Here is a 19,553-nt window from a genome sequence, read left to right on the forward strand (position 1 = left end):
GTTTGACCTGACTGATTAGAATACATGATCTGACTACAGCAGTGATTTCCAACCTTTATGGGGCCAAGGAACATATTTTACAATTGAAAAATCTCACGGCACACCAAGAAACAAAAATGTCACAAAAAGTGGATACATTAATTACTGTATGTACTTCCTGCCATCTAAGAGAAGGCCATTCATTTGTTCTGTCTGTCACTATGCCTCACTGGCATAAATAGATGAACAAAGACACATTATTTACTGTAAATATATTTTTTAGCAATTAAGTACACAAGTATATGCAGTAAATGAACAGGTCATTTAAATAGACACATTGCTCCATCTTGTGATCGGATCAGTGATCGGTTATCGTTTTTTTAAACTGGATGTATGGATGGATGTATACATATACAGTATATTGGATAGCCCTGGTATCGATGTTCCCTCAGTGTTACCAAATGTATTGAAGTCCCTATAAATTTGTTCTTGTCTTTTACGATGTCACCCATTATGGTTCAACCTCTTTGATTTTTTGTGAATTTAGAGGTGTGATCTTGCCTGCAGATTTTGGACCATTTTGAAATTCCACATCCTGATGGCAATTCAAATTTGGAGGTACAACTAAAAACAAACAAGTAACATATTGCAGTGACAGATCAAGAATAACAAAATAGTATCACACTGGCATACAAGCACACGCACACACGCACAGACCCACAGCAAACAGTAAAAGTTCAAGAACATTGCATGAAAATCTCTGTACCTCAACAGTGGCTGTTTAGGGGGTCGAGGCGAGTCACCATCTTGGCTCTGTGGATGCTTCTTCATCACCTGCTTATAAATGTTCCTCGCTGTCACCCCAAGCCAGAGCATGGTTGCTAAAGACGAGTAGTGTAGCACGAACCCGACCTGAAATGGTGAAATATTGAAAATTGCTACAATTACAATCTGAACCTTGGCTTGTAAATTCTCTACAATGTCTGTCAGGGGAAAAACTGTTAATTCCTTTACCACATAAAATTCAAAGAATAAAAGTGAAGGACAAGTGGCTCTAAAAAATATCAACGTCATGCCTTGGGTGTTTCTGACGGCTTTCCTTCCAGACCTTAATGTTCTATGTCCTTCATTAAAGAGACTATCAAGCAAAACAGAGTAAAAGGTTGGCTGGGTGCAAGGTTGTTGGCAGCATTTTGGTGCAGTTTTACATTTGGATACTGAGCAGCTCCTTATCAGTTACGCTAGAGGACATCAGGGGTGCAGCCACAATAACAAATTACAATATAAATGATAGTCACGTTGTGAGAGGAATGCACTGTATTGCATACCTACCCTCTCTTTCCCGTTTGAATATTCACCAATCACATTTGAATGTCAGAATTGAACTAACTTTGTGAAAAGGTTTTGACAGTTCATAAAAATAGATTTAAAAGAGGAGAAGGGATGGAAGATGATGAGGAAATATTAAAAGGTACAAATCTTTTTTTCTCCCCCCCATAACCAATCAGTTTGGTCTGTCGCAATCTGCGATGCTCAATCAAATTGATACTGTCCTGTCTTAAAGGGCCAGAGACTAAAGCTAGTTTCCATGAGTCCTGGTCCTAATTGAATGTGCCCTTGAGCATGTTATGTCATGTATGTTATGTTGGTGTGTCAATAAGTATGTTAGAGTATGCACACTTCTAAGCTTCATTAGTGCGAAGAGAGGAATATGAGGACTTGTTGATATTTTTAAGCCAGTTCAGATAGTGAAGGTAACATAAACATAATTTACTGGTTTCTGCCATCATACTGCATGCATGTTAACCATCTGGCAGTGCAGACATGTGCAAGAACATAAAAAATTCCAACTTATGTTCTTCAGTTGAGATTTTAAATTTGTTTTCACTGATTTAATGGGAGATAAGGGCTCATGTTATTATTAATGCAGCATAAACCATTGAGACTGGCTGTAGATTTCTATTTACCAATCCTTTTATGCAGTGCTCAACAAATGAGTACAGCTACAGCTCCTTTAAAATGTAAGCTTTGGATCTTGACTGACTCGGAGCATTTCCTGCCGACACGCTCCTTATATAGAGGAAAGGCGGACGTGACTGAGGACACCATGCGGACGTTAAAGGGGGAAGGGTGCGCGTGACAGAGGACGTGAAAGGCACACCCCCAGTAGGTATATAGTTCCGGTACGTGCGTCGGTTTGGCTAAGGAACCCCGGAAATGGCACCTACGGAGACACGCTTACGAAGCACAGTTTAAACTGCACGCTATCAGTTACGCGGAGGAACATGGGAATCGAGCAGCCGCGAGAGAATTCAAGATCAACGAATCCATGGTTCGCAAGTGGAGGAAGCAGGAAAACGAGCTTCGCTAAGTTAAGAAGACGAAGCTGAGTTTCCGTGGAAACAAGGCGAGGTGGCCCGAGTTGAAAGACCAACTCGAGCAATGGATTAATGAGCAAAGAACAGCCGGGAGAAGCGTCTCTACAGTCACCCTTCGACTGAGTGCAATAACCCGGAGCTTGCCATCATTCCGGGAGGCTTGACGAAGGAACTCCAACCGCTGGACATCGGTGTAAACAGGGCGTTCAAAGTGAAGTTGCGAGTGGCGTGGGTGCCATGGATGACAGATGGCGAACACAGCTTTTCTATGACTAGGAGGCAGCGCCGGGCGAGTTACGCCACAATTTGTGAATGGATTGTGGATACTTGGGCTAACGTGTCTGCTTGCACTGTTGTTCGAGCTTTCGTAAAAGCCGGCATCATTTCTGAGGAGCCGCACGGCAACGAGACTGGCTCCGACAATGACGAGAGGGAACCTGGCGTTTTTGATGGAGAACTTGCCCAGCTGTTCATTTCGGATACGGAAGATGAGGACTTTGATCGATTTGTGGATGAGGATTGATCAAAAAATAACATGAGTAGATTGTTAAACACTTCAATAAAGTACAACCGAACTCAGTTTTGCTCTCGCTGCCTTTTTAAAAACATTGTTTTAGTGTGCATGCATGCTAGCGTATGTTTAAAACTAGCGTATGTTTTACCATGCCTGCGCCCAATAATACATACACTATAACAATATAACACTATACACTATATAACACTATAACACATACATAAGGCGCACTGCCTTATGTATGTGTTAAATACAGAAATAGAGCCCGTAACTGAAACTGCGCCTTTTAATACGGTGCACCTTATGATCGTGAAAATACGGTACTCATTTTTGCAATATTTAATAATTTTGTTACAAAAAGTAAATTTTTATGTTCCGTGACAAATCAATTAATCAATTATCAATTAAAATTAAGGGGCCACATTTGCGAGTATTTTGTATTAAGGTATGCCATAGAAAATTCCATGTTTTCTAACACATTGTGGTGTGAACAGTGTACTTATGTCATGGTCTGTGTTTTGGTTTGGGTTGTTTAGTTTTGTTCCATGTTTTCCTGTGTTCCATGTTTGTCATGTGCTCATTAGGTTGTTGTGTCCACCTGTTCTCGTCTACTTTGTGTTGACCAATCAGCTCTCTCTAGCCACTCGTCTTGTCCAGGTGTTCCTCGTTGTCTCGTCAATTTGTTTGTATTTAGTTCCCTGGTTTCTTTCAGTTCTCGTCGGTTCATTGTCGTTGTCACATGTCTTGCCATGTCATAGTCGCCAGTTGTTTTTGTCATAGTCGCCTGTTGTTTTTGTCATAGTCGCCTGTTGTTTTTGTCATAGTCGCCTGTTGTTTTATCATTGTGATTAAATATTATTATTTTGAGATTCCCGCACTCCTGCCTTGCCTCCCTGCTTCCCTGCAATTGGGTCCACCATGTTCTTGCCTTGCGTTCCTCGCCGTCGCCCTAACCATGTTCATGACAGAATGAACCGACCAGAACAGGACCCAGCGGGAAGAACATGGCGTCACCCTGGACGCCACCAAACTGGCTCCCACCGTCCTCAGCCTGCCATCCATACCTACCCTCCTCCAGTAAGCCCTATCATTCAGTCTTTTCTGTCCTTTTCCTCGGGTCCCCCCACTTGTCCTAGCTATTCACCATGCCCTACTATTGTACATCCACATGTTTCTTTAGATTCAGATTTTTCTGATTGTGAAGATGGCCCTGATTTAGTTAACCTCCTGTCGGATTCTGACTCTGACACAGATTTAGATTTTTCTGGTTCCTTCCCTAGTTTATCCCGTCCTCGTCAGTTTTTGTCACGTTTCCACGTTTCCAACCCCAGTGAGTCCAAATCCTTTCCCTCTGACCTTTTCTTGGGCACCCGTTTGGCCATCTACCCGGGACCGCCGCGTGGTGGCCAACGGAGGCGCCCAAGTAAAGGTCAAATTTTGCCCCCTCGTTTTTTCCCCCCTGTTCACAAATCACTTGATTTTTCACCTGTTCCCACACGTTGTTCCACGGCTCCAATTAAGTCACGTCTAGTCAAACCTGCCCCCAAGCCATGTTCAGTACCAGCCATTTTTCCTAGTTCACCTTCCCGAGACCTTGTGCACTCTTCCACTCCCGTACCCTTTACTCCCATACCTCAATGGCGGCAGGCTGAGGAAGCGACTGCAGCTCCCGTTCCGGCTAATCGGCAGCTGCGCCAGGCTTCCGTTCCGGCTCCTCGGCAGCTGCGCCAGGCTCCCGCACCGGCGGCGCTCGTCCAGCGGCCGCCACCCGTCCTTGCTCCAACGGCGCTCGTCCAGCGGCCGCCACCCGTCCTTGCTCCGGCGGCGCTCGTCCAGCGGCCGCCACCCGTCCTTGCTCCAACGGCGCTCGTCCAGCGGCCGCCACCCGTCCTTGCTCCGGCGGCGCTCGTCCAGCGGCCGCCACCCATCCTTGCTCCGGCGGCGCTCGTCCAGCGGCCGCCACCCGTCCTTGCTCCAACGGCGCTCGTCCAGCGGCCGCCACCCGTCCTTGCTCCGGCGGCGCTCGTCCAGCGGCCGCCACCTGACCCTACTCCGGCGGCGCTCGTCCAGCGGCCGCCACCTGACCCTACTCCGGCGGCGCTCGTCCAGCGGCCGCCACCCGTCCTTGCTCCAACGGCGCTCGTCCAGCGGCCGCCACCCGTCCTTGCTCCGGCGGCGCTCGTCCAGCGGCCGCCATCCGACCATGTTCCGGCGCCGCTCGTCCAGCGGCCGCCACCTGACCCTGCTATGGCGGCGCTCGTCCAGCGGCCGCCACCCGTCCTTGCTCCGGCGGCGCTCGTCCAGCGGCCGCCACCTGACCCTGCTCCAGCGGCGCTCGTCCAGCGGCCGCCACCTGACCCTACTCCGGCGGCGCTCGTCCAGCGGCCGCCACCTGACCCTACTCCGGCGGCGCTCGTCCAGCGGCCTCCACCTGACCCTACTCCGGCGGCGCTCGTCCAGCGGCCGCCACCTGACCCTGCTCCAACGGCGCTCGTCCAGCGGCCGCCACTCATCCTTGCTCCGGCGGCGCTCGTCCAGCGGCCGCCACCCGTCCTTGCTCCGGCGGCGCTCGTCCAGCGGCCGCCACCTGACCCTACTCCGGCGGCGCTCGTCCAGCGGCCGCCACCTGACCCTGCTCCAACGGCGCTCGTCCAGCGGCCGCCACCCGTCCTTGCTCCGGCGGCGCTCGTCCAGCGGCCGCCACCCGACCACGCTCCGGCGGCGCTCGTCCAGCGGCCGCCACCCGACCACGCTCCGGCGGCGCTCGTCCAGCGGCCGCCACCCGAGCACGCTCCGGCGGCGCTCGTCCAGCGGCCGCCACCCAACCCTATTGCCTGGCCCCTGCATTACCATTGGGTTCGGCACCGTGGCCGTCCGCCTGAATGGCCCTGTAAAGACCCTGGTGCTTGGCGTCCTGGACGACCTCCTGACCCGCTCAGCCAAGCACCTCACCTCGGGTGGCCTGGATGGCCACCAGACTGACCTGAGGGGTGGACTCTGTACCCTCCTCCAGGCCCCCTTCCCCCCACCCTGGGTTGGTGACTTTTTGGTTGTTGTTTGGGGAACGTCTGGGATCCGTTCCTTTAGAGGGGGGGTACTGTCATGGTCTGTGTTTTGGTTTGGGTTGTTTAGTTTTGTTCCATGTTTTCCTGTGTTCCATGTTTGTCATGTGCTCATTAGGTTGTTGTGTCCACCTGTTCTCGTCTACTTTGTGTTGACCAATCAGCTCTCTCTAGCCACTCGTCTTGTCCAGGTGTTCCTCGTTGTCTCGTCAATTTGTTTGTATTTAGTTCCCTGGTTTCTTTCAGTTCTCGTCGGTTCATTGTCGTTGTCACATGTCTTGCCATGTCATAGTCGCCAGTTGTTTTTGTCATAGTCGCCTGTTGTTTTTGTCATAGTCGCCTGTTGTTTTATCATTGTGATTAAATATTATTATTTTGAGATTCCCGCACTCCTGCCTTGCCTCCCTGCTTCCCTGCAATTGGGTCCACCATGTTCTTGCCTTGCGTTCCTCGCCGTCGCCCTAACCATGTTCATGACAACTTACCTTGAGCCCTGTAATCTTACTATTAAAATTTCAGCATTAAAATCAAGAGTTTCAACCTCATACCTGACACAACTCCACTTAATAATAATGGAGTATAATTATAAATGATATTCCCCCTCTCAGGATAGTACCTTTATGGTGTTTAACATTGCAAAAGAACACAAGAGCAACTAAAGGGGAAACTAGCACAAACAATGTAACTAAATGTTGGCAGTAACAACAGACTACCGTTTTGATTAATAAAAAATGAGAAACCAACATACTAGTGCGATTCATAGTACCCTACACACTGTAGCACTAACAAATAACAGCAAAATATCTGTGACTAGTCTGCTAAACTGTGATTTCACTATTTTCATCTGAGAGGTTAAAGCCATTCTTAGCAGAAAACATTGAGCAAATATTAAATATTGCAGGCAATGACTGCCTCACTGAGCAGCACATTGATCACAAAGTCAACAAAGGATGAGCTGGAAACAGCTAACTGGAATCTAATTAATGTGTTGTTGTTTTTTTTTCCAATAAAGAGCACCAGCCTGGCAAATGTATGCTCCCTACACAGACTGTTAAAGGTTTTTAATGGCTTGTTTATTGACCTTTTTGACCGCTTTTCCTATTTTAGATGTTAGTTATTGCAGTGATGCAATATATTTTTCTCATCTTTCAGGTATTTTTTCATTTCAGCTGAGGTGATATTACAACGAAATAAAAAAAACCCTATCATATCAAAGTACTGCTATCGTCATCTCCACAATAAGAATAATTAGTCAAAACACAATGACCAGCTCTTCTCACTGACACATTTCTGTTTAAAACCCATTAAGGAAATATTGACTTGTCAAATGACATATATGAATTTGTTCTTGTGTAAGAACAAAATATTTAATTGAATAACTAAAGGCTGCACGGTGGACGACTGGTTAGAGCGTCAGCCTCACAGTTCTGAGGACCACTTCGTCCAGCTCTTCCGGGTGGATCCCAAGTGATTCCCAGGCCAGTTGAGAGATGTAGTCTCTCCAGCATGTCCTGGGTCATCCCCAGGGCTTCCTCCCGTTGGCAGGTGCATGCCACACCTCACCAGGGAGGCGTCCGGGAGGCATCCAAATCAGAAACCCGAGCCACCTCATCTGGCTCCTCTCGATGTGGAGGAGCAGTGGCTCGACTCTGAGTCCCTCCCGAATGATCGAGCTTCTCGCCCAACTGAATTAATCAATCTACAATATTGTGTATTGTCAGTCAAGACAAACTGGTCCTGAGTGAGGGAGCAGACCAAGTCCTATTCCATTATATACAGTGGGTACGGAAAGTATTCGGACTCCTGAACAATTTTCATTCTTTGTTATATTGCAGCCATTTGCTAAAACCATTAAAGTTAAAGTATTCAGACCCTTTGCTGAGTATTTAGTAGAAGCACCCTTTTGAGCTAATACAGCCATGAGTCTTTTTGGGAATGATGCAACAAGTTTTTCACACCTGGATTTGGGGATCCGCTGCCATTCCTTCTTACAGATCCTCTCCAGTTCTGTGAGGTTGGATGGTGAACGTTGGTGGACAGCCATTTGCAGGTCTCTCCAGAGATGCTCAATTGGGTTTAAGTCAGGGCTCTGGCTGGACCATTCAAGAACAGTCACGGAGTTGTTCTGAAGCCACTCCTTCATTATTTTAGCTATGTGCTTAGGGTCATTGTCTTGTTGGAAGGTGAACCTTTGGCCCAGTCTGAAGTCCTGAGCACTCTGGAGAAGGTTTTCGTCGAGGATATCGAGTGATATTCCTCTTTTCTTCGATTGCAACCAGTCTCCCTGTCCCTGCAGCTGAAAAACACCCCCACAGCATGATGCTACCACCACCATGCTTCACTGTTGGGACTGTAATGGACGTGTGATGAGCAGTGCCGGCGGCACGGTGGACGACTGGTAAGAGCGTCAGCCTCACAGTTCTGAGGACCTGGGTTCAATCCCCGGCCCCGCCTGTGTGGAGTTTGCATGTTCTCCCCGTGCCTGCGTGGGTTTTCTCCGGGCACTCCGGTTTCCTCCCACATCCCAAAAACATGCATTAATTGGAGACTCTAATTTGCCCGTAGGTGTGACTGGTTGTTTGTTTGTATGTGCCCTGCGATTGGCTGGCAACCAGTTCAGGGTGTACCCCGCCTCCTGCCCGATGACAGCTGGGATAGGCTCCAGCACGTCCGCGACCCTAGTGAGGAGAAGCGGCTCAGAAAATGGATGGATGGATGAGCAGTGCCTGGTTTTCTCTACACATACTGCTTAGAATTAACGCCAAAAAGTTCTACAACCCCAATTCCAATAAAGTTGGGACGTTAAACATAAATAAAAACAGAATACAATGATTTGCAAATGATTTTCAACCTATATTTCATTGATTACACTACAAAGACAAGATATTTAATGTTTAAACTGATAAACTTTATTGTTTTTAGCAAATAATCATTAACTTAGAATTTTATGGCTGCAACACGTTCCAAAAAAGCTGGGACAGGTGGCAAAAAGGACTGAGAAAGTTGAGGAATGCTCATCAAATACCTGTTTGGAACATCCCACAGGTGAACAGGTTAATTGGGAACATGTGGGTGCCATGATTAGGTATAAAAGGAGCTTCCCTAACTTGCTCAGTCATTCACAAGCAAAGATGGGATCTTTGTGATCAAGTGCGTAAGAAACTAGTCGAACAGTCATGTTTCATGTGTCTTGCACTGAGGAGAGGCTTCCGTCAGGCCACTCTGCCATAAAGCCCCGACTGGTGGAGGGCTGCAGTGATGGTTGACTTTCTGGAACTTGCTCCCATCTCCCGACTGCATCTCTGGAGCTCAGCCACAGTGATCTTTGGGTTTTTCTTTAACCTCTCTCACAAAGGCTCTTACCCCCCGATTGCTCAGTTTGGCCAGACGGCCAGCTCTAGGAAGGGTTCTGGTCGTCCCAAACGTCTTCTATTTAAGGATTATGGAGGCCACTGGGCTCTTAGGAACCGTAAATGCAGCAGAATATTTTTGTAACCCTGGCCAGATCTGTGCCTTGCCACAATTGTGTCTCTGAGCTTTTCAGGCAGTTCCTTTGACCTCATGATTCTCATTTGCTCTGAGTTGCACTGTGAGTTGTAAGGTCTTATATAGACAGGGGTATGGCTTTCCTAATCAAGTCCAATCAGTATAATCAAACACAGCTGGACTCCAATGAATGGATTATCAGAAGAAATGGACAGCACCCGAGTTAAATATGAGTGTCACAGCAAAGGTTCTGAATACTTATGGCTGTGTGATATTTCAGGTTTTTTAATAAATCTGCAAAAATTTCAAGAATTCTGTTTTTTTCTGTCAATATGGGGTACTGTGTGTCCATTAATGAGGAAAAAAATTCACTTAAATGATTTGAGCTAATGGCTGCAATATAACAAAGAGTGAAAATTTTAAGAGGGTCTGAATACTTTGCGTACCCACTGTACGAGTAAAAATATAGGGTAATAAAATGCAACCTTTTTGTATTCTGTGAAAGTAGTAAAATTATGTATTTCAGGTTAACATTGGTCTTGATTTTGCTTGATTGTAGGCTTCAATTTAGCTTTTTTACAGTATATGTAGATCAGGGCTGGGCAACTGGCGCCCGCACTCTGAGCGGCCCCTAGATTAATTTTTGCATTAAAAAAAATACAAAAATAAAAAAAAATAAAAAAAAAAAGGAAAAGAAAAAATTGTGGGAAAATTATCAATGTTTCCTCATGTTCCCTGATCAGTTTTGAGTTCCAATAGCACTATTCAATCACCACTAAATCATCGCGCTTCCACTCGTTCTTCTCCATCAGGGATATCATCAAGAATAGAAAGCAGTCTAATTTTCATGAACGGAACAAAGGATAGGACCCAAAAATGCATGACTCCAAAACAAATGGACAGTTTAAAAAAAGAGAGGTTTAATATACGGGCAGAGGTCGGTACACAGGCAGGCAATCCAAAAAAGGCAACAGTATCCAAAAACATGAGGAAAAAAGGCGAGGTCAATAATCGGAATGGGGTCTAGTCTTACTGTGAGTCTTTGACGTGGAAACAAGGTACAACGAACTGGCAACGAGAAAGAATGAGACACGAGGTTAAATGCAAGGGGTAATTAGGGTGACCGAGGCACAGGTGGTGAAGATGCTCTCAGGAGCAGGTGTGTGTGAAACAGGGGGAAGACAAAAACCGGAACACACACCGATGACACTAATGTTTTATGCTCAACAAATTTCAAGGCAAGCCTATGTACCTAGTTTGCTTCGAGACATTGTCAGTTGTGATTATGTGGTGCTGATGAGCCGTATAAGACAAACAGAGACTTTTATCCTTTTAGGAGGCTTTGTCAGGTAATTACCAGGAAGAACACACTATCACCTCATATAATTTGTAAGACTCCAGGTAGTACTTAGCTTAGCATGCATTACAACTGATCGGGAGGTGAGGTACTGTATCACACACTACTCACAGTCAGGGTTTCATGCATACAGAGTGTAACATAAATGTAAGATGAAAGTTAATTAAAACATACATTCAATTAACTGTGGGTAGCAAATACACTTAAACAATAATGATAAATAAAAACATCCTTATTATGGCAAAAATTCAGCATTGAATGGCAGAATGCATGCTGGGAACCAAAGTTAATGCTAGAAGTATGCTGAAGCTGCTAAACTGTCAGATTAAAAGTATACAAACAACAGCAATTCAATTTCAGAGGTCAAAGGTTCATTTAAAGTGCCTGAGGAGTTAATAGAATAGTGTCCTGGACATATTTAACATTGTCAAGAGTGTTGTAAACTAGTATGGTAACTTGGACAAGTGGCAGGACATGGGAGACGCACTAGAGCTCCTTCAACAAAGCAGAGTGAGCTGCCCTATACTGCAAAGTGAGTAGGCCTAATAATCTGGGATTTTGAATGACATGCAGAACTAACACTACAATATTAAAATGAGTGAGTTGATTTTTGTGAAAAAATGCACAAAATGTGTTCTTGCACTTTGCTCTTCAGCAGCTTTGTCCCATCTTTGAATGGTATTGTTTTATATAAATGAGCCCTTTGCAGTGGGAAAAACAAAAAAAGACAATCAAAGAATGTGGTTATTTTTCGATTGCTTCAAAACCTTTGTTGTTGAACAGTGGATCTTTTATACCTGCATTTGAGGACGAACTACTGTATATTAATATACTGTGATTGATGTTCATTGGTTCAATAAAAAAACACACACATATGCACATATTTTGACCATCTCTAAAATGGCATTTTTGTCATACATCTGGTTAGGAAGTGTGCGGTCCTATGTGTCCCCCTGGTAGTGCTGACGAAAAATTGTGGCCCCTTCCATCATTTAAGTTGCCCATCCAGGATGCAGATAAACAACATGTTTTAAGATGTGTTTTTAACAGAGTGTGATTATAATACAGCAACCAACACACTGACTACTGTACATAATTCAAATGAGAATAATGGTAATTATTCATCCATCCATTTTCAATACCACTTATCTGTTCAGGGTTACTAGGTGCTGGAACGTATCCCAGCTGACTTTGGACGAAAGGCCGACTACACCCTGAACTGGTCGCCAGTCAGTCGTCGGGCACATACAGAGACGGACAACCATTCGCACTCACATTCACACCATCACTGAGTGGGAAGTGAACCCACGTTGCCCGCACCGAAGTCAGGCAAATGCACCACTACACCATCAGTGACTATAATGGTAACTACCGTATAATAATTTTAATGGCATCCAGGTGTTTCTTTACACTTCACTGCACTAAAATGCAAGTGCAGTTTTTTGTTACTGTTACCGAGTGAAAAGTGCGAGAGAACAGGTTACCAGTGTATCACTGCTTGTGTGTTGGTTGGTTAGTTAACTCAGTGGTTAGTTTGTTAGCAAAATTCTGCAACATTGCACAAAACATTTATTGACAATGGTGGATATTGAAGAATTTACAGTATAATACTGTAATACTGCAATGTGGACGTAAAGTGAAGATATCACTTTACGTCCACATTGCAGTATTTGAGACACTCTGGCTTGAATGAAAGTGTCCACACTGGAATAAAAATATTACTGTTTAGGCATCTAGCCATTTTGAACATTTTAAATCATCGTCCATAAATGTGGTAGCATGGGAACAACCAAATGCGTTCAGTGCTATTCTAGAGTTAAAGCCTGTACAAACTCTGCAAGAACTTAAGAGAACTTAGTTGTTTTATATTAAGTGCTTTCAACCCAGATGTTTCCATGAATTCTTCTGTATTTGTGTGTTGTAAACCTCAAAACTGTCCACTCCATTGTTTGGTAGCCGTCCTGTCCGAAAAAAAAAAGAAAAAAAAGTATGAAACAAACTTTTCTGCATTAACCACGAGCATTGCATAGCATTGTATAGGCCTTGAATTTGTAACAGGAGCACAAACCTGTGTAGAACGTGTGACAGAAAAGTTCCAGGGCTGGTGTCACAAAAGATATATTTCTAACCCAAACTACAAAGTACAAGTTTTCCCCTTCAATGTAGGCTAGACAATCAACAAGCACATCTGCAAAGAGATCCTGTGGCGTCTGCTTCGTTCAGTGTGCGAGAAATCAGCAGAAGAGAACTCGTGGCTGCTTCACCATAACAATGCACCTGCTCACAATGTCCTGAGCATCCAACACTTCCTGGCCAAGAAGCTCAATTGAAGCAACCTCCATATTCATCCTTGTGATTCTTATTCCTCTTTCCCAAACTCAAGGAAATCATAAATTGGACCCATTTTACTCCCTTTCCAGTTCAATAGTTTTCATCCATCCATCCATCCATTTTCTGAGCCGCTTCTCCTCACTCGGGTTGCGGGCACGCTGGAGCCTATCCCAGCTATCATCGGGCAGGTGGCAGAGTACACTCTGAACTGGCTCTCAAAGTGGAAAACCCTCTTTTAAATATGGTGGTCTCCAGCACTTTTGCACCTGTTACCAACAGTGCGCGCAATCTGTAAGAGTGAGTGAACATGCACTATAGCACCTGCCAATAAAGGATCTTTATATAAGATCACAATCTTAAACTCATCGCACACCAAGTGACGCGACTGTCATCCAGTGTAAGGGGTTCGTCAACTAGTTTTTATGAGTGGCTGAATGTGTCACTGATTTTGCTCTGATTCAAAATTTTAATCACTGGTGAATGGTGTCACAATGTCGCACATGTAACAGCCAATCAAAAAAGCAAAGAGCGAAGATTCTCTGTCACCGAGGCCTGCCGTTTGGGTGCAGTCATTGAATAGGGCGATCGAACATTGCCAACAGCCGAGCAAATATTTACACTTTCTCCTTTATTGTGTTTTTGTGGTTCAATAAAAAAATAATACAGCACATTATACTATATGAGGAGCCTTAAAACCCGATACAGGGTTACACTTTTTCTGTTGCAGCGGTAGATGTCTGGTGCTCAATCACTCCGTGTGTGGCAAAGAGTCAGCAACTGTAGTTTTTTTCCCCAATGGTACACATCAGCCACGTTCGGTCGATTTGCGGCAGGCCTTAGTAGATCTGTTGCAACAAATCCACCAACACCGCATGCATTCTGTTAGAGCATACACACAATTTAGCTGCTACTTGGAGTCTTAGGGCATCCATCCATCAATTTTCTATACCGCTTACCCTCACTAGGGTCGCGAGTATGCTGCAGCCTATCCCAGCAGGAGGCGGTGTACACCTTGAGCTCGTTGCCAGCCAATCGCAGGGCACATATAAACAAACAACCATTCACACTCACATTCATACCTCCTGACAATTTAAAGTCTTCAATTAACCTGCCGTGCATGTTTTTGGGATGTGGGAGGAAACCGGAGTACACGGAGAAAACCCACGCATGCACGGGGAGAACATGCAAACTCCACAGAGGCGAGGCCGGATTTGAACCCAGGTCCTCAGAACTGTGAGGCGGATGTACTAACCAGTCGTCCATCGTATCACCGTCATACAAATCCCTATCTCTTATTTTACAAATTATTTTCACATAGTTTTCTATATGACAAGAAAGCAGCTGGTGGAAGGAAAACCGAGGTTTCAATCTCTTTTGTTGTTATTGTTGTTGTCCTGTTCGGCTATTATGTCAAGCAGAATGGAAGATCTGTATCTCTTTTATGCCGGAACAGTTTTACTGTGTCACAGTGGAGTTTTTAAGCTTCCGCTGTGGTTTCTTAGTATTATAATTGAAGTTTATTGGGAATCAGAGTCGATCAGTCGAACAGAACAAAGTTTTTAGAGGGGAGAGAGAAACGAAGACAAAAGACAAAGCACTAATTGTAAACAGGATGAGAAAAGTAAGTCATTACATTATCTACAACAATGAAACATTAAATATGAGTGTTGGATAGGGCTGTAGTGCTACACCTTGTGAGTGAAGGACAGGACAAGCGAGAACAGGACAAGGACAGGAGAAGAAGCATGCAGGACAAGGGTCGTGAACTGAAGTGAGGTGGGATTGACTATGTAAATTACAAAAGTCTATAGGATGAAAGTATGAGTGAGGGGATACACAAGCAATTCACATATTCATGAGTTATTTGTCGAAAATGTGACTGGCCCCACACCCAGTGAAAGTCCCAGGGGTGTGTGCCTGCGGACACATGCAAGTGAATTGACACTGTTTTACATGCACAAAGACTGACAGAAATGTCCTGTAATTGCTGTGCCCGCACCGCAGAGGTTAAGGACCCCACCTAATCAATCGAGTGGCAGGATCGAGCCCAGTGGTCCACCCGAGAGCAGCCCGGTGGACGGGACACGTCCCACACCAAAGGACCCAGGGCGGTCACCCGGTGGGTGCCGCAGGGACCCAATGCCACCCCCGGCCCCAACGCCCCGCCACACCCTCACCCCCAGGAGACCCAGACACCCAAATGTGATTAGTGAGAAAAATATATACACTCAGTGGTGTGAGTGTGTCAGGGGGTCAATCAAGCTGAACATTTCCAAATACATAGTATTCATTTATAAGTGGCAAAAGCAGTGATTTATTGACGTGCTGGAAGCTTTTGACCCATTCCAAGCTGAAAATATTTTGCCAAGTTCGCCTCACCTGTACACAGGGGTAAACTTGGACAAAAAAATCAGCCCGGGCATTTTTGGCTTAGACCAGCCCCTCATAATTAGCGGCGCACAACCGACTAGTAATATATGTATGTGTTCCCCAAAGGAATGTATTTTACAACTATTCCAAACCAAACTGTACTTATTGTGGCGAGGTGTATATACAGAATCTTATGTAGTATGTATATGTAGTCTCTCTTCTCAACTGCTACCACAACAGCCTGGCTTGACAAGACATAGAGAGGGAGAGGTTCTTACAAATTATAAAGTCGTAAATGGAAAACATAATTAAAAAACTAAATGAAAAACAAAAATGTTTGAACTTCCTGGAAAAACCTGGCCACAACCAACATCATTGAAACTATCAATCCAATACTTGCTGTTCCAATTTTTTGCCTTATGGATAATGGTTAAGTCTATCAAATAACCTTTGTGGAAAGCAAATAAGTAAATTTACACAACACGTATAGTTCTATCTCCTTAGGTATATTCTATTTCAAATACAGTATAATGTGTCATCAACATCATTTATATCAAAAGTTTGGTGTCTATTGTTAACTCCTTCCTTTTCATTTGCTGAGTTTAGTTCAATTGATTCTTTCTGTACCTTGTACCTTTAAACCCTTTATTTGAAATTGTTTCTAAAATATATTTTCTGGATATTCCTGATATAGCAGCTCAGGTTTGAGGTTAAAAAGTGCTCCCTCCCTTAAAAGCTATAACATGCATTTTCATCAGGTAAAAACAGGGCTGCTTTATGAACTCATGCAAAGCAACTAAAAGCATGTTAAAAGCATTTGATACCGGTTTACTCTTATTCAGTGTGGGCATACCTTTTGCTAATAATTGTTTTATACTTTTTTTTACACTTTTGTAATGTTTGAATTGAAAAGCTTGTCAAATGTATTTCACTTATTTAAGTGATTTTTAAAACATTGAATTGCAGCACATAGTTTCCACTAATTCAAACTACTGTGCGGCCTTTCAACACATTTTAACATAATTATCTAAAATACTATGACTTAGGGTGGAATGGTTCTTGAAAACCATCCAAACGGTTCGATGTCACTGTTTCGGTTCAGTCCGCATGGGTCCTAAGACGTGCAACTTTTTTTTTTCTCATTTACCAGTGAGGCGAAGGAGTGTGTACACTCCAGAGCAAAGTAAAGTAAAGATGGTGGTGTGGTACTTCTGCATCTTCATCTCTCCAACACAAGATCCTGGTAGATATAACAACTGACTTGGAATTACAACTCGCTGGAAATCTATGTTTGTGACAGAGTTGTTTTGATTACCACGGAAACTTTGCTTCACCCTAGCATACGCAATGCTAGCATGCAGCGAGCTAGCTTTTAAAACATTTTTATAACATAACAATTTTTTTTGTGGGGGGTGGGAATGAAATTCAATTTTATTTTAAGGCCATATCGCCTTGTCTTCAAAGGATGCAATAAAATGTTATCCGAATTTTAATAAACTGCATGGTGTATTATTGGATGGTATTCAGGATTTGAAATAACCCTATAGGCATGCACATGTGATTGCTTAGAGTGATGGAGTACATGTGCGCCCATGTAATACCACCACTTTTCACAATGTCTATTTGGCAGCTATTTTGATCAACAAAATACAGGGCTGCCAGCCGTAACAGTCCTTGTTACCACCATTCACTTTAAATGGACCATAACCATTGCACTGTCAAAGTACTTCAAGCGCATGAGTGTTGCCTCATTTACACAAAGTGACGACAAGGCAAGTGGTGTCTTGCAAGGCTGAAACATGCTCCTTCTGTTTTCCACAGGCATGATATTCATTTCTACAGTTATTTGTAAAATGGCACAGTATAACACAACATGAACAAGTCATTTTAGTAGCCATCTGGCTATTAAAACTATAGGAACTGAATGATACACGATCTTGGAGTGAGGTGTGTGTGTGCCTGCTTGTGTGTGTGTGCGCCTGCTTGTGTGCGTGTGTTTGTGTGTGTGTGTGTGTGTGGGGGGGGGGGGGGTTCGTCCATTCATCCACAAATGAGGTCAGACATTGACATTGCATGTGAAGGGCTCGCTCACAATCTACGTATGTTCAAGTTCATCCCAAAGGTGTTTGATGGGGTTGAGGTCAATTTTCTGTGTTGACCAGTAACATTCTTTTGGACAAAACTCAACTCAACCAGCCATCCCTTTGCCCTTTTCCTTGACATAGATATATAGGCCACTCTGCTACCCAACAAACAGATGCTGTTACCTGCAAGGTTAAACTTCTTGGAAAAAAACATATACAGTTATACCCCTAATTATCTATATCCTGGGCAAATTTGAAGTTGGCGATAAAAATGTGTCATTTTCATTGTTTTTTTTTTAACATTTTTAAAATGATGAATTTCCTAACACAATATTTTGTACAATTCTAAGGAATGCTGCTAACTTCAAGCATTATCTAGAGCAGTCTTTCCCAAACTTTATTGAAACAAGGCCCTCATTTTACATTGTAAAAATCTTACGGCACACTACCAGATAAAATTGTCACAACGAGTATAAATACTGAAATAATTATAATGCCGTCTCAAATTACTCATTAATTTACTTGGTGTGAAATCGGGGCCTGTTACCTCATATACTTGCCAGAAGCCATGAATTATTCTGTTTTCCATCCATCCATTTTCTGAGCCGCTTCTCCTCACTAGGGTCGCGGGCGTGCTGGAGCCTATCCCAGCTGTCATCGGGCAGGAGGCGGGGTACACCCTGAACTGGTTGCCAGCCAATCGCAGGGCACATAGAAACAAACAACCATTCGCACTCACAGTCATGCCTATGGGCAATTTAGAGTCTCCAATTAATGCATGTTTTTGGGACGTGGGAGGAAACCGGAGTGCCCGGAGAAAACCCACGCAGGCACGGGGAGAACATGCAAACTCCACACAGGCGGGGACGGGGATTGAACCCCGCACCTCAGAACTGTGAGGCTGACGCTCTAACCAGTCGGCCACCGTGCCGCCTTATTCTGTTTTATAAACAGGAATAGGTGGATAGACATAGGTTTATTGTACCATCTGCTATATAATGGAGAGCTTTTAATTGTTCTGCCTGTCACTATAAGTCCCTGGCATAAATGGATGAAAAAAAAAATATTTTAATGAATAAATAATTTTCAGATAAATGTAGTTAAATTGCATAATTTTCCACAACATCCCTGAAGATCTCGCATGGCACACAAGTGTGCAATGGCACCCTGGTTGGGTTAGGAATGACAGATCTTGAGCGTTTTAATAAACTGTAAATTTAGAACATTATATGCCCCTATTGAGTAAGTGTATGTGATTTTGGACAAGGTGAAAGCAGTAATCTTTCTGAAAATAATATCTCTGAACACATCTTACACGTTTGTCACTTTCTTGTGTAATTTCCAGATAAAACATACCCATGTACCAAATTAAAAAAAAAAGAAAATGAACACACAATTTCTTATGCATACATTTGGGATGGGGACTGCTGCTTGCAAACATCATAAAGCAAATGTGCTACTGCCACTACAACTGGGATTTTCTTATTTTACAAAAGATGCCCAGTCACAGACTGCTTTCAATTCTGACAACTCAATGAACATTCCTAATCACTTTCCTGGGCTATATTAGTGAGGTCCACAAAAACAGAATGCACTTACTGCTTGACATATGATGGGATATTTGATTCGATTGATGCCGCCGGCAAACACAGCGAAGGTCAGAGCCGTATGGAAGCAGAAGTTCAGAAGTATATGCCATCCCTTCCGACTGATGCGGATTGCACTGCCAAAAGAAAGATAAATATATAGAAAATGAGCATGAACAGAATGTTTTATTTTTTTGTTTCAAAGCAAAAAGAGACTTCATAGAAAATGTATCTTAGATAACGCATTGCCATTACCACAGCTTCACCAGATTACTTCACTATAATAATGTTTATACTTATGTAGCCAAAATTCTGGGTTGCGTTTGTTCAGTAAAAATAGAAAATTTGTAAACTTTTGTAGTCATTTCATTCAGTAGTTTATTTGGTATCAACCACGAGTGGAACA

General features: G+C 43.9%; 1 protein-coding gene across 3 annotated transcripts in view; it reads right to left on the reverse strand.

Annotated features, from left to right (window-relative positions):
- LOC133485514 (adhesion G protein-coupled receptor A3) overlaps positions 1–19,553 on the reverse strand; it is a 230,774-nt gene that overhangs the window by 13,783 nt on the left and 197,438 nt on the right. For all 3 annotated transcript variants that reach the window (XM_061789329.1, XM_061789330.1, XM_061789331.1), the window contains 2 exons: positions 19,161–19,284; positions 746–891 (listed from right to left, as the gene is read on the reverse strand). In XM_061789329.1, coding sequence (XP_061645313.1) covers positions 746–891; positions 19,161–19,284 — 270 coding nt within the window. The remainder of the gene's footprint in view (positions 1–745; positions 892–19,160; positions 19,285–19,553) is intronic.

This window comes from Phyllopteryx taeniolatus, chromosome 11, assembly GCF_024500385.1.
Source record: "Phyllopteryx taeniolatus isolate TA_2022b chromosome 11, UOR_Ptae_1.2, whole genome shotgun sequence".
Taxonomy (NCBI): Eukaryota; Metazoa; Chordata; class Actinopteri; order Syngnathiformes; family Syngnathidae; genus Phyllopteryx; species Phyllopteryx taeniolatus.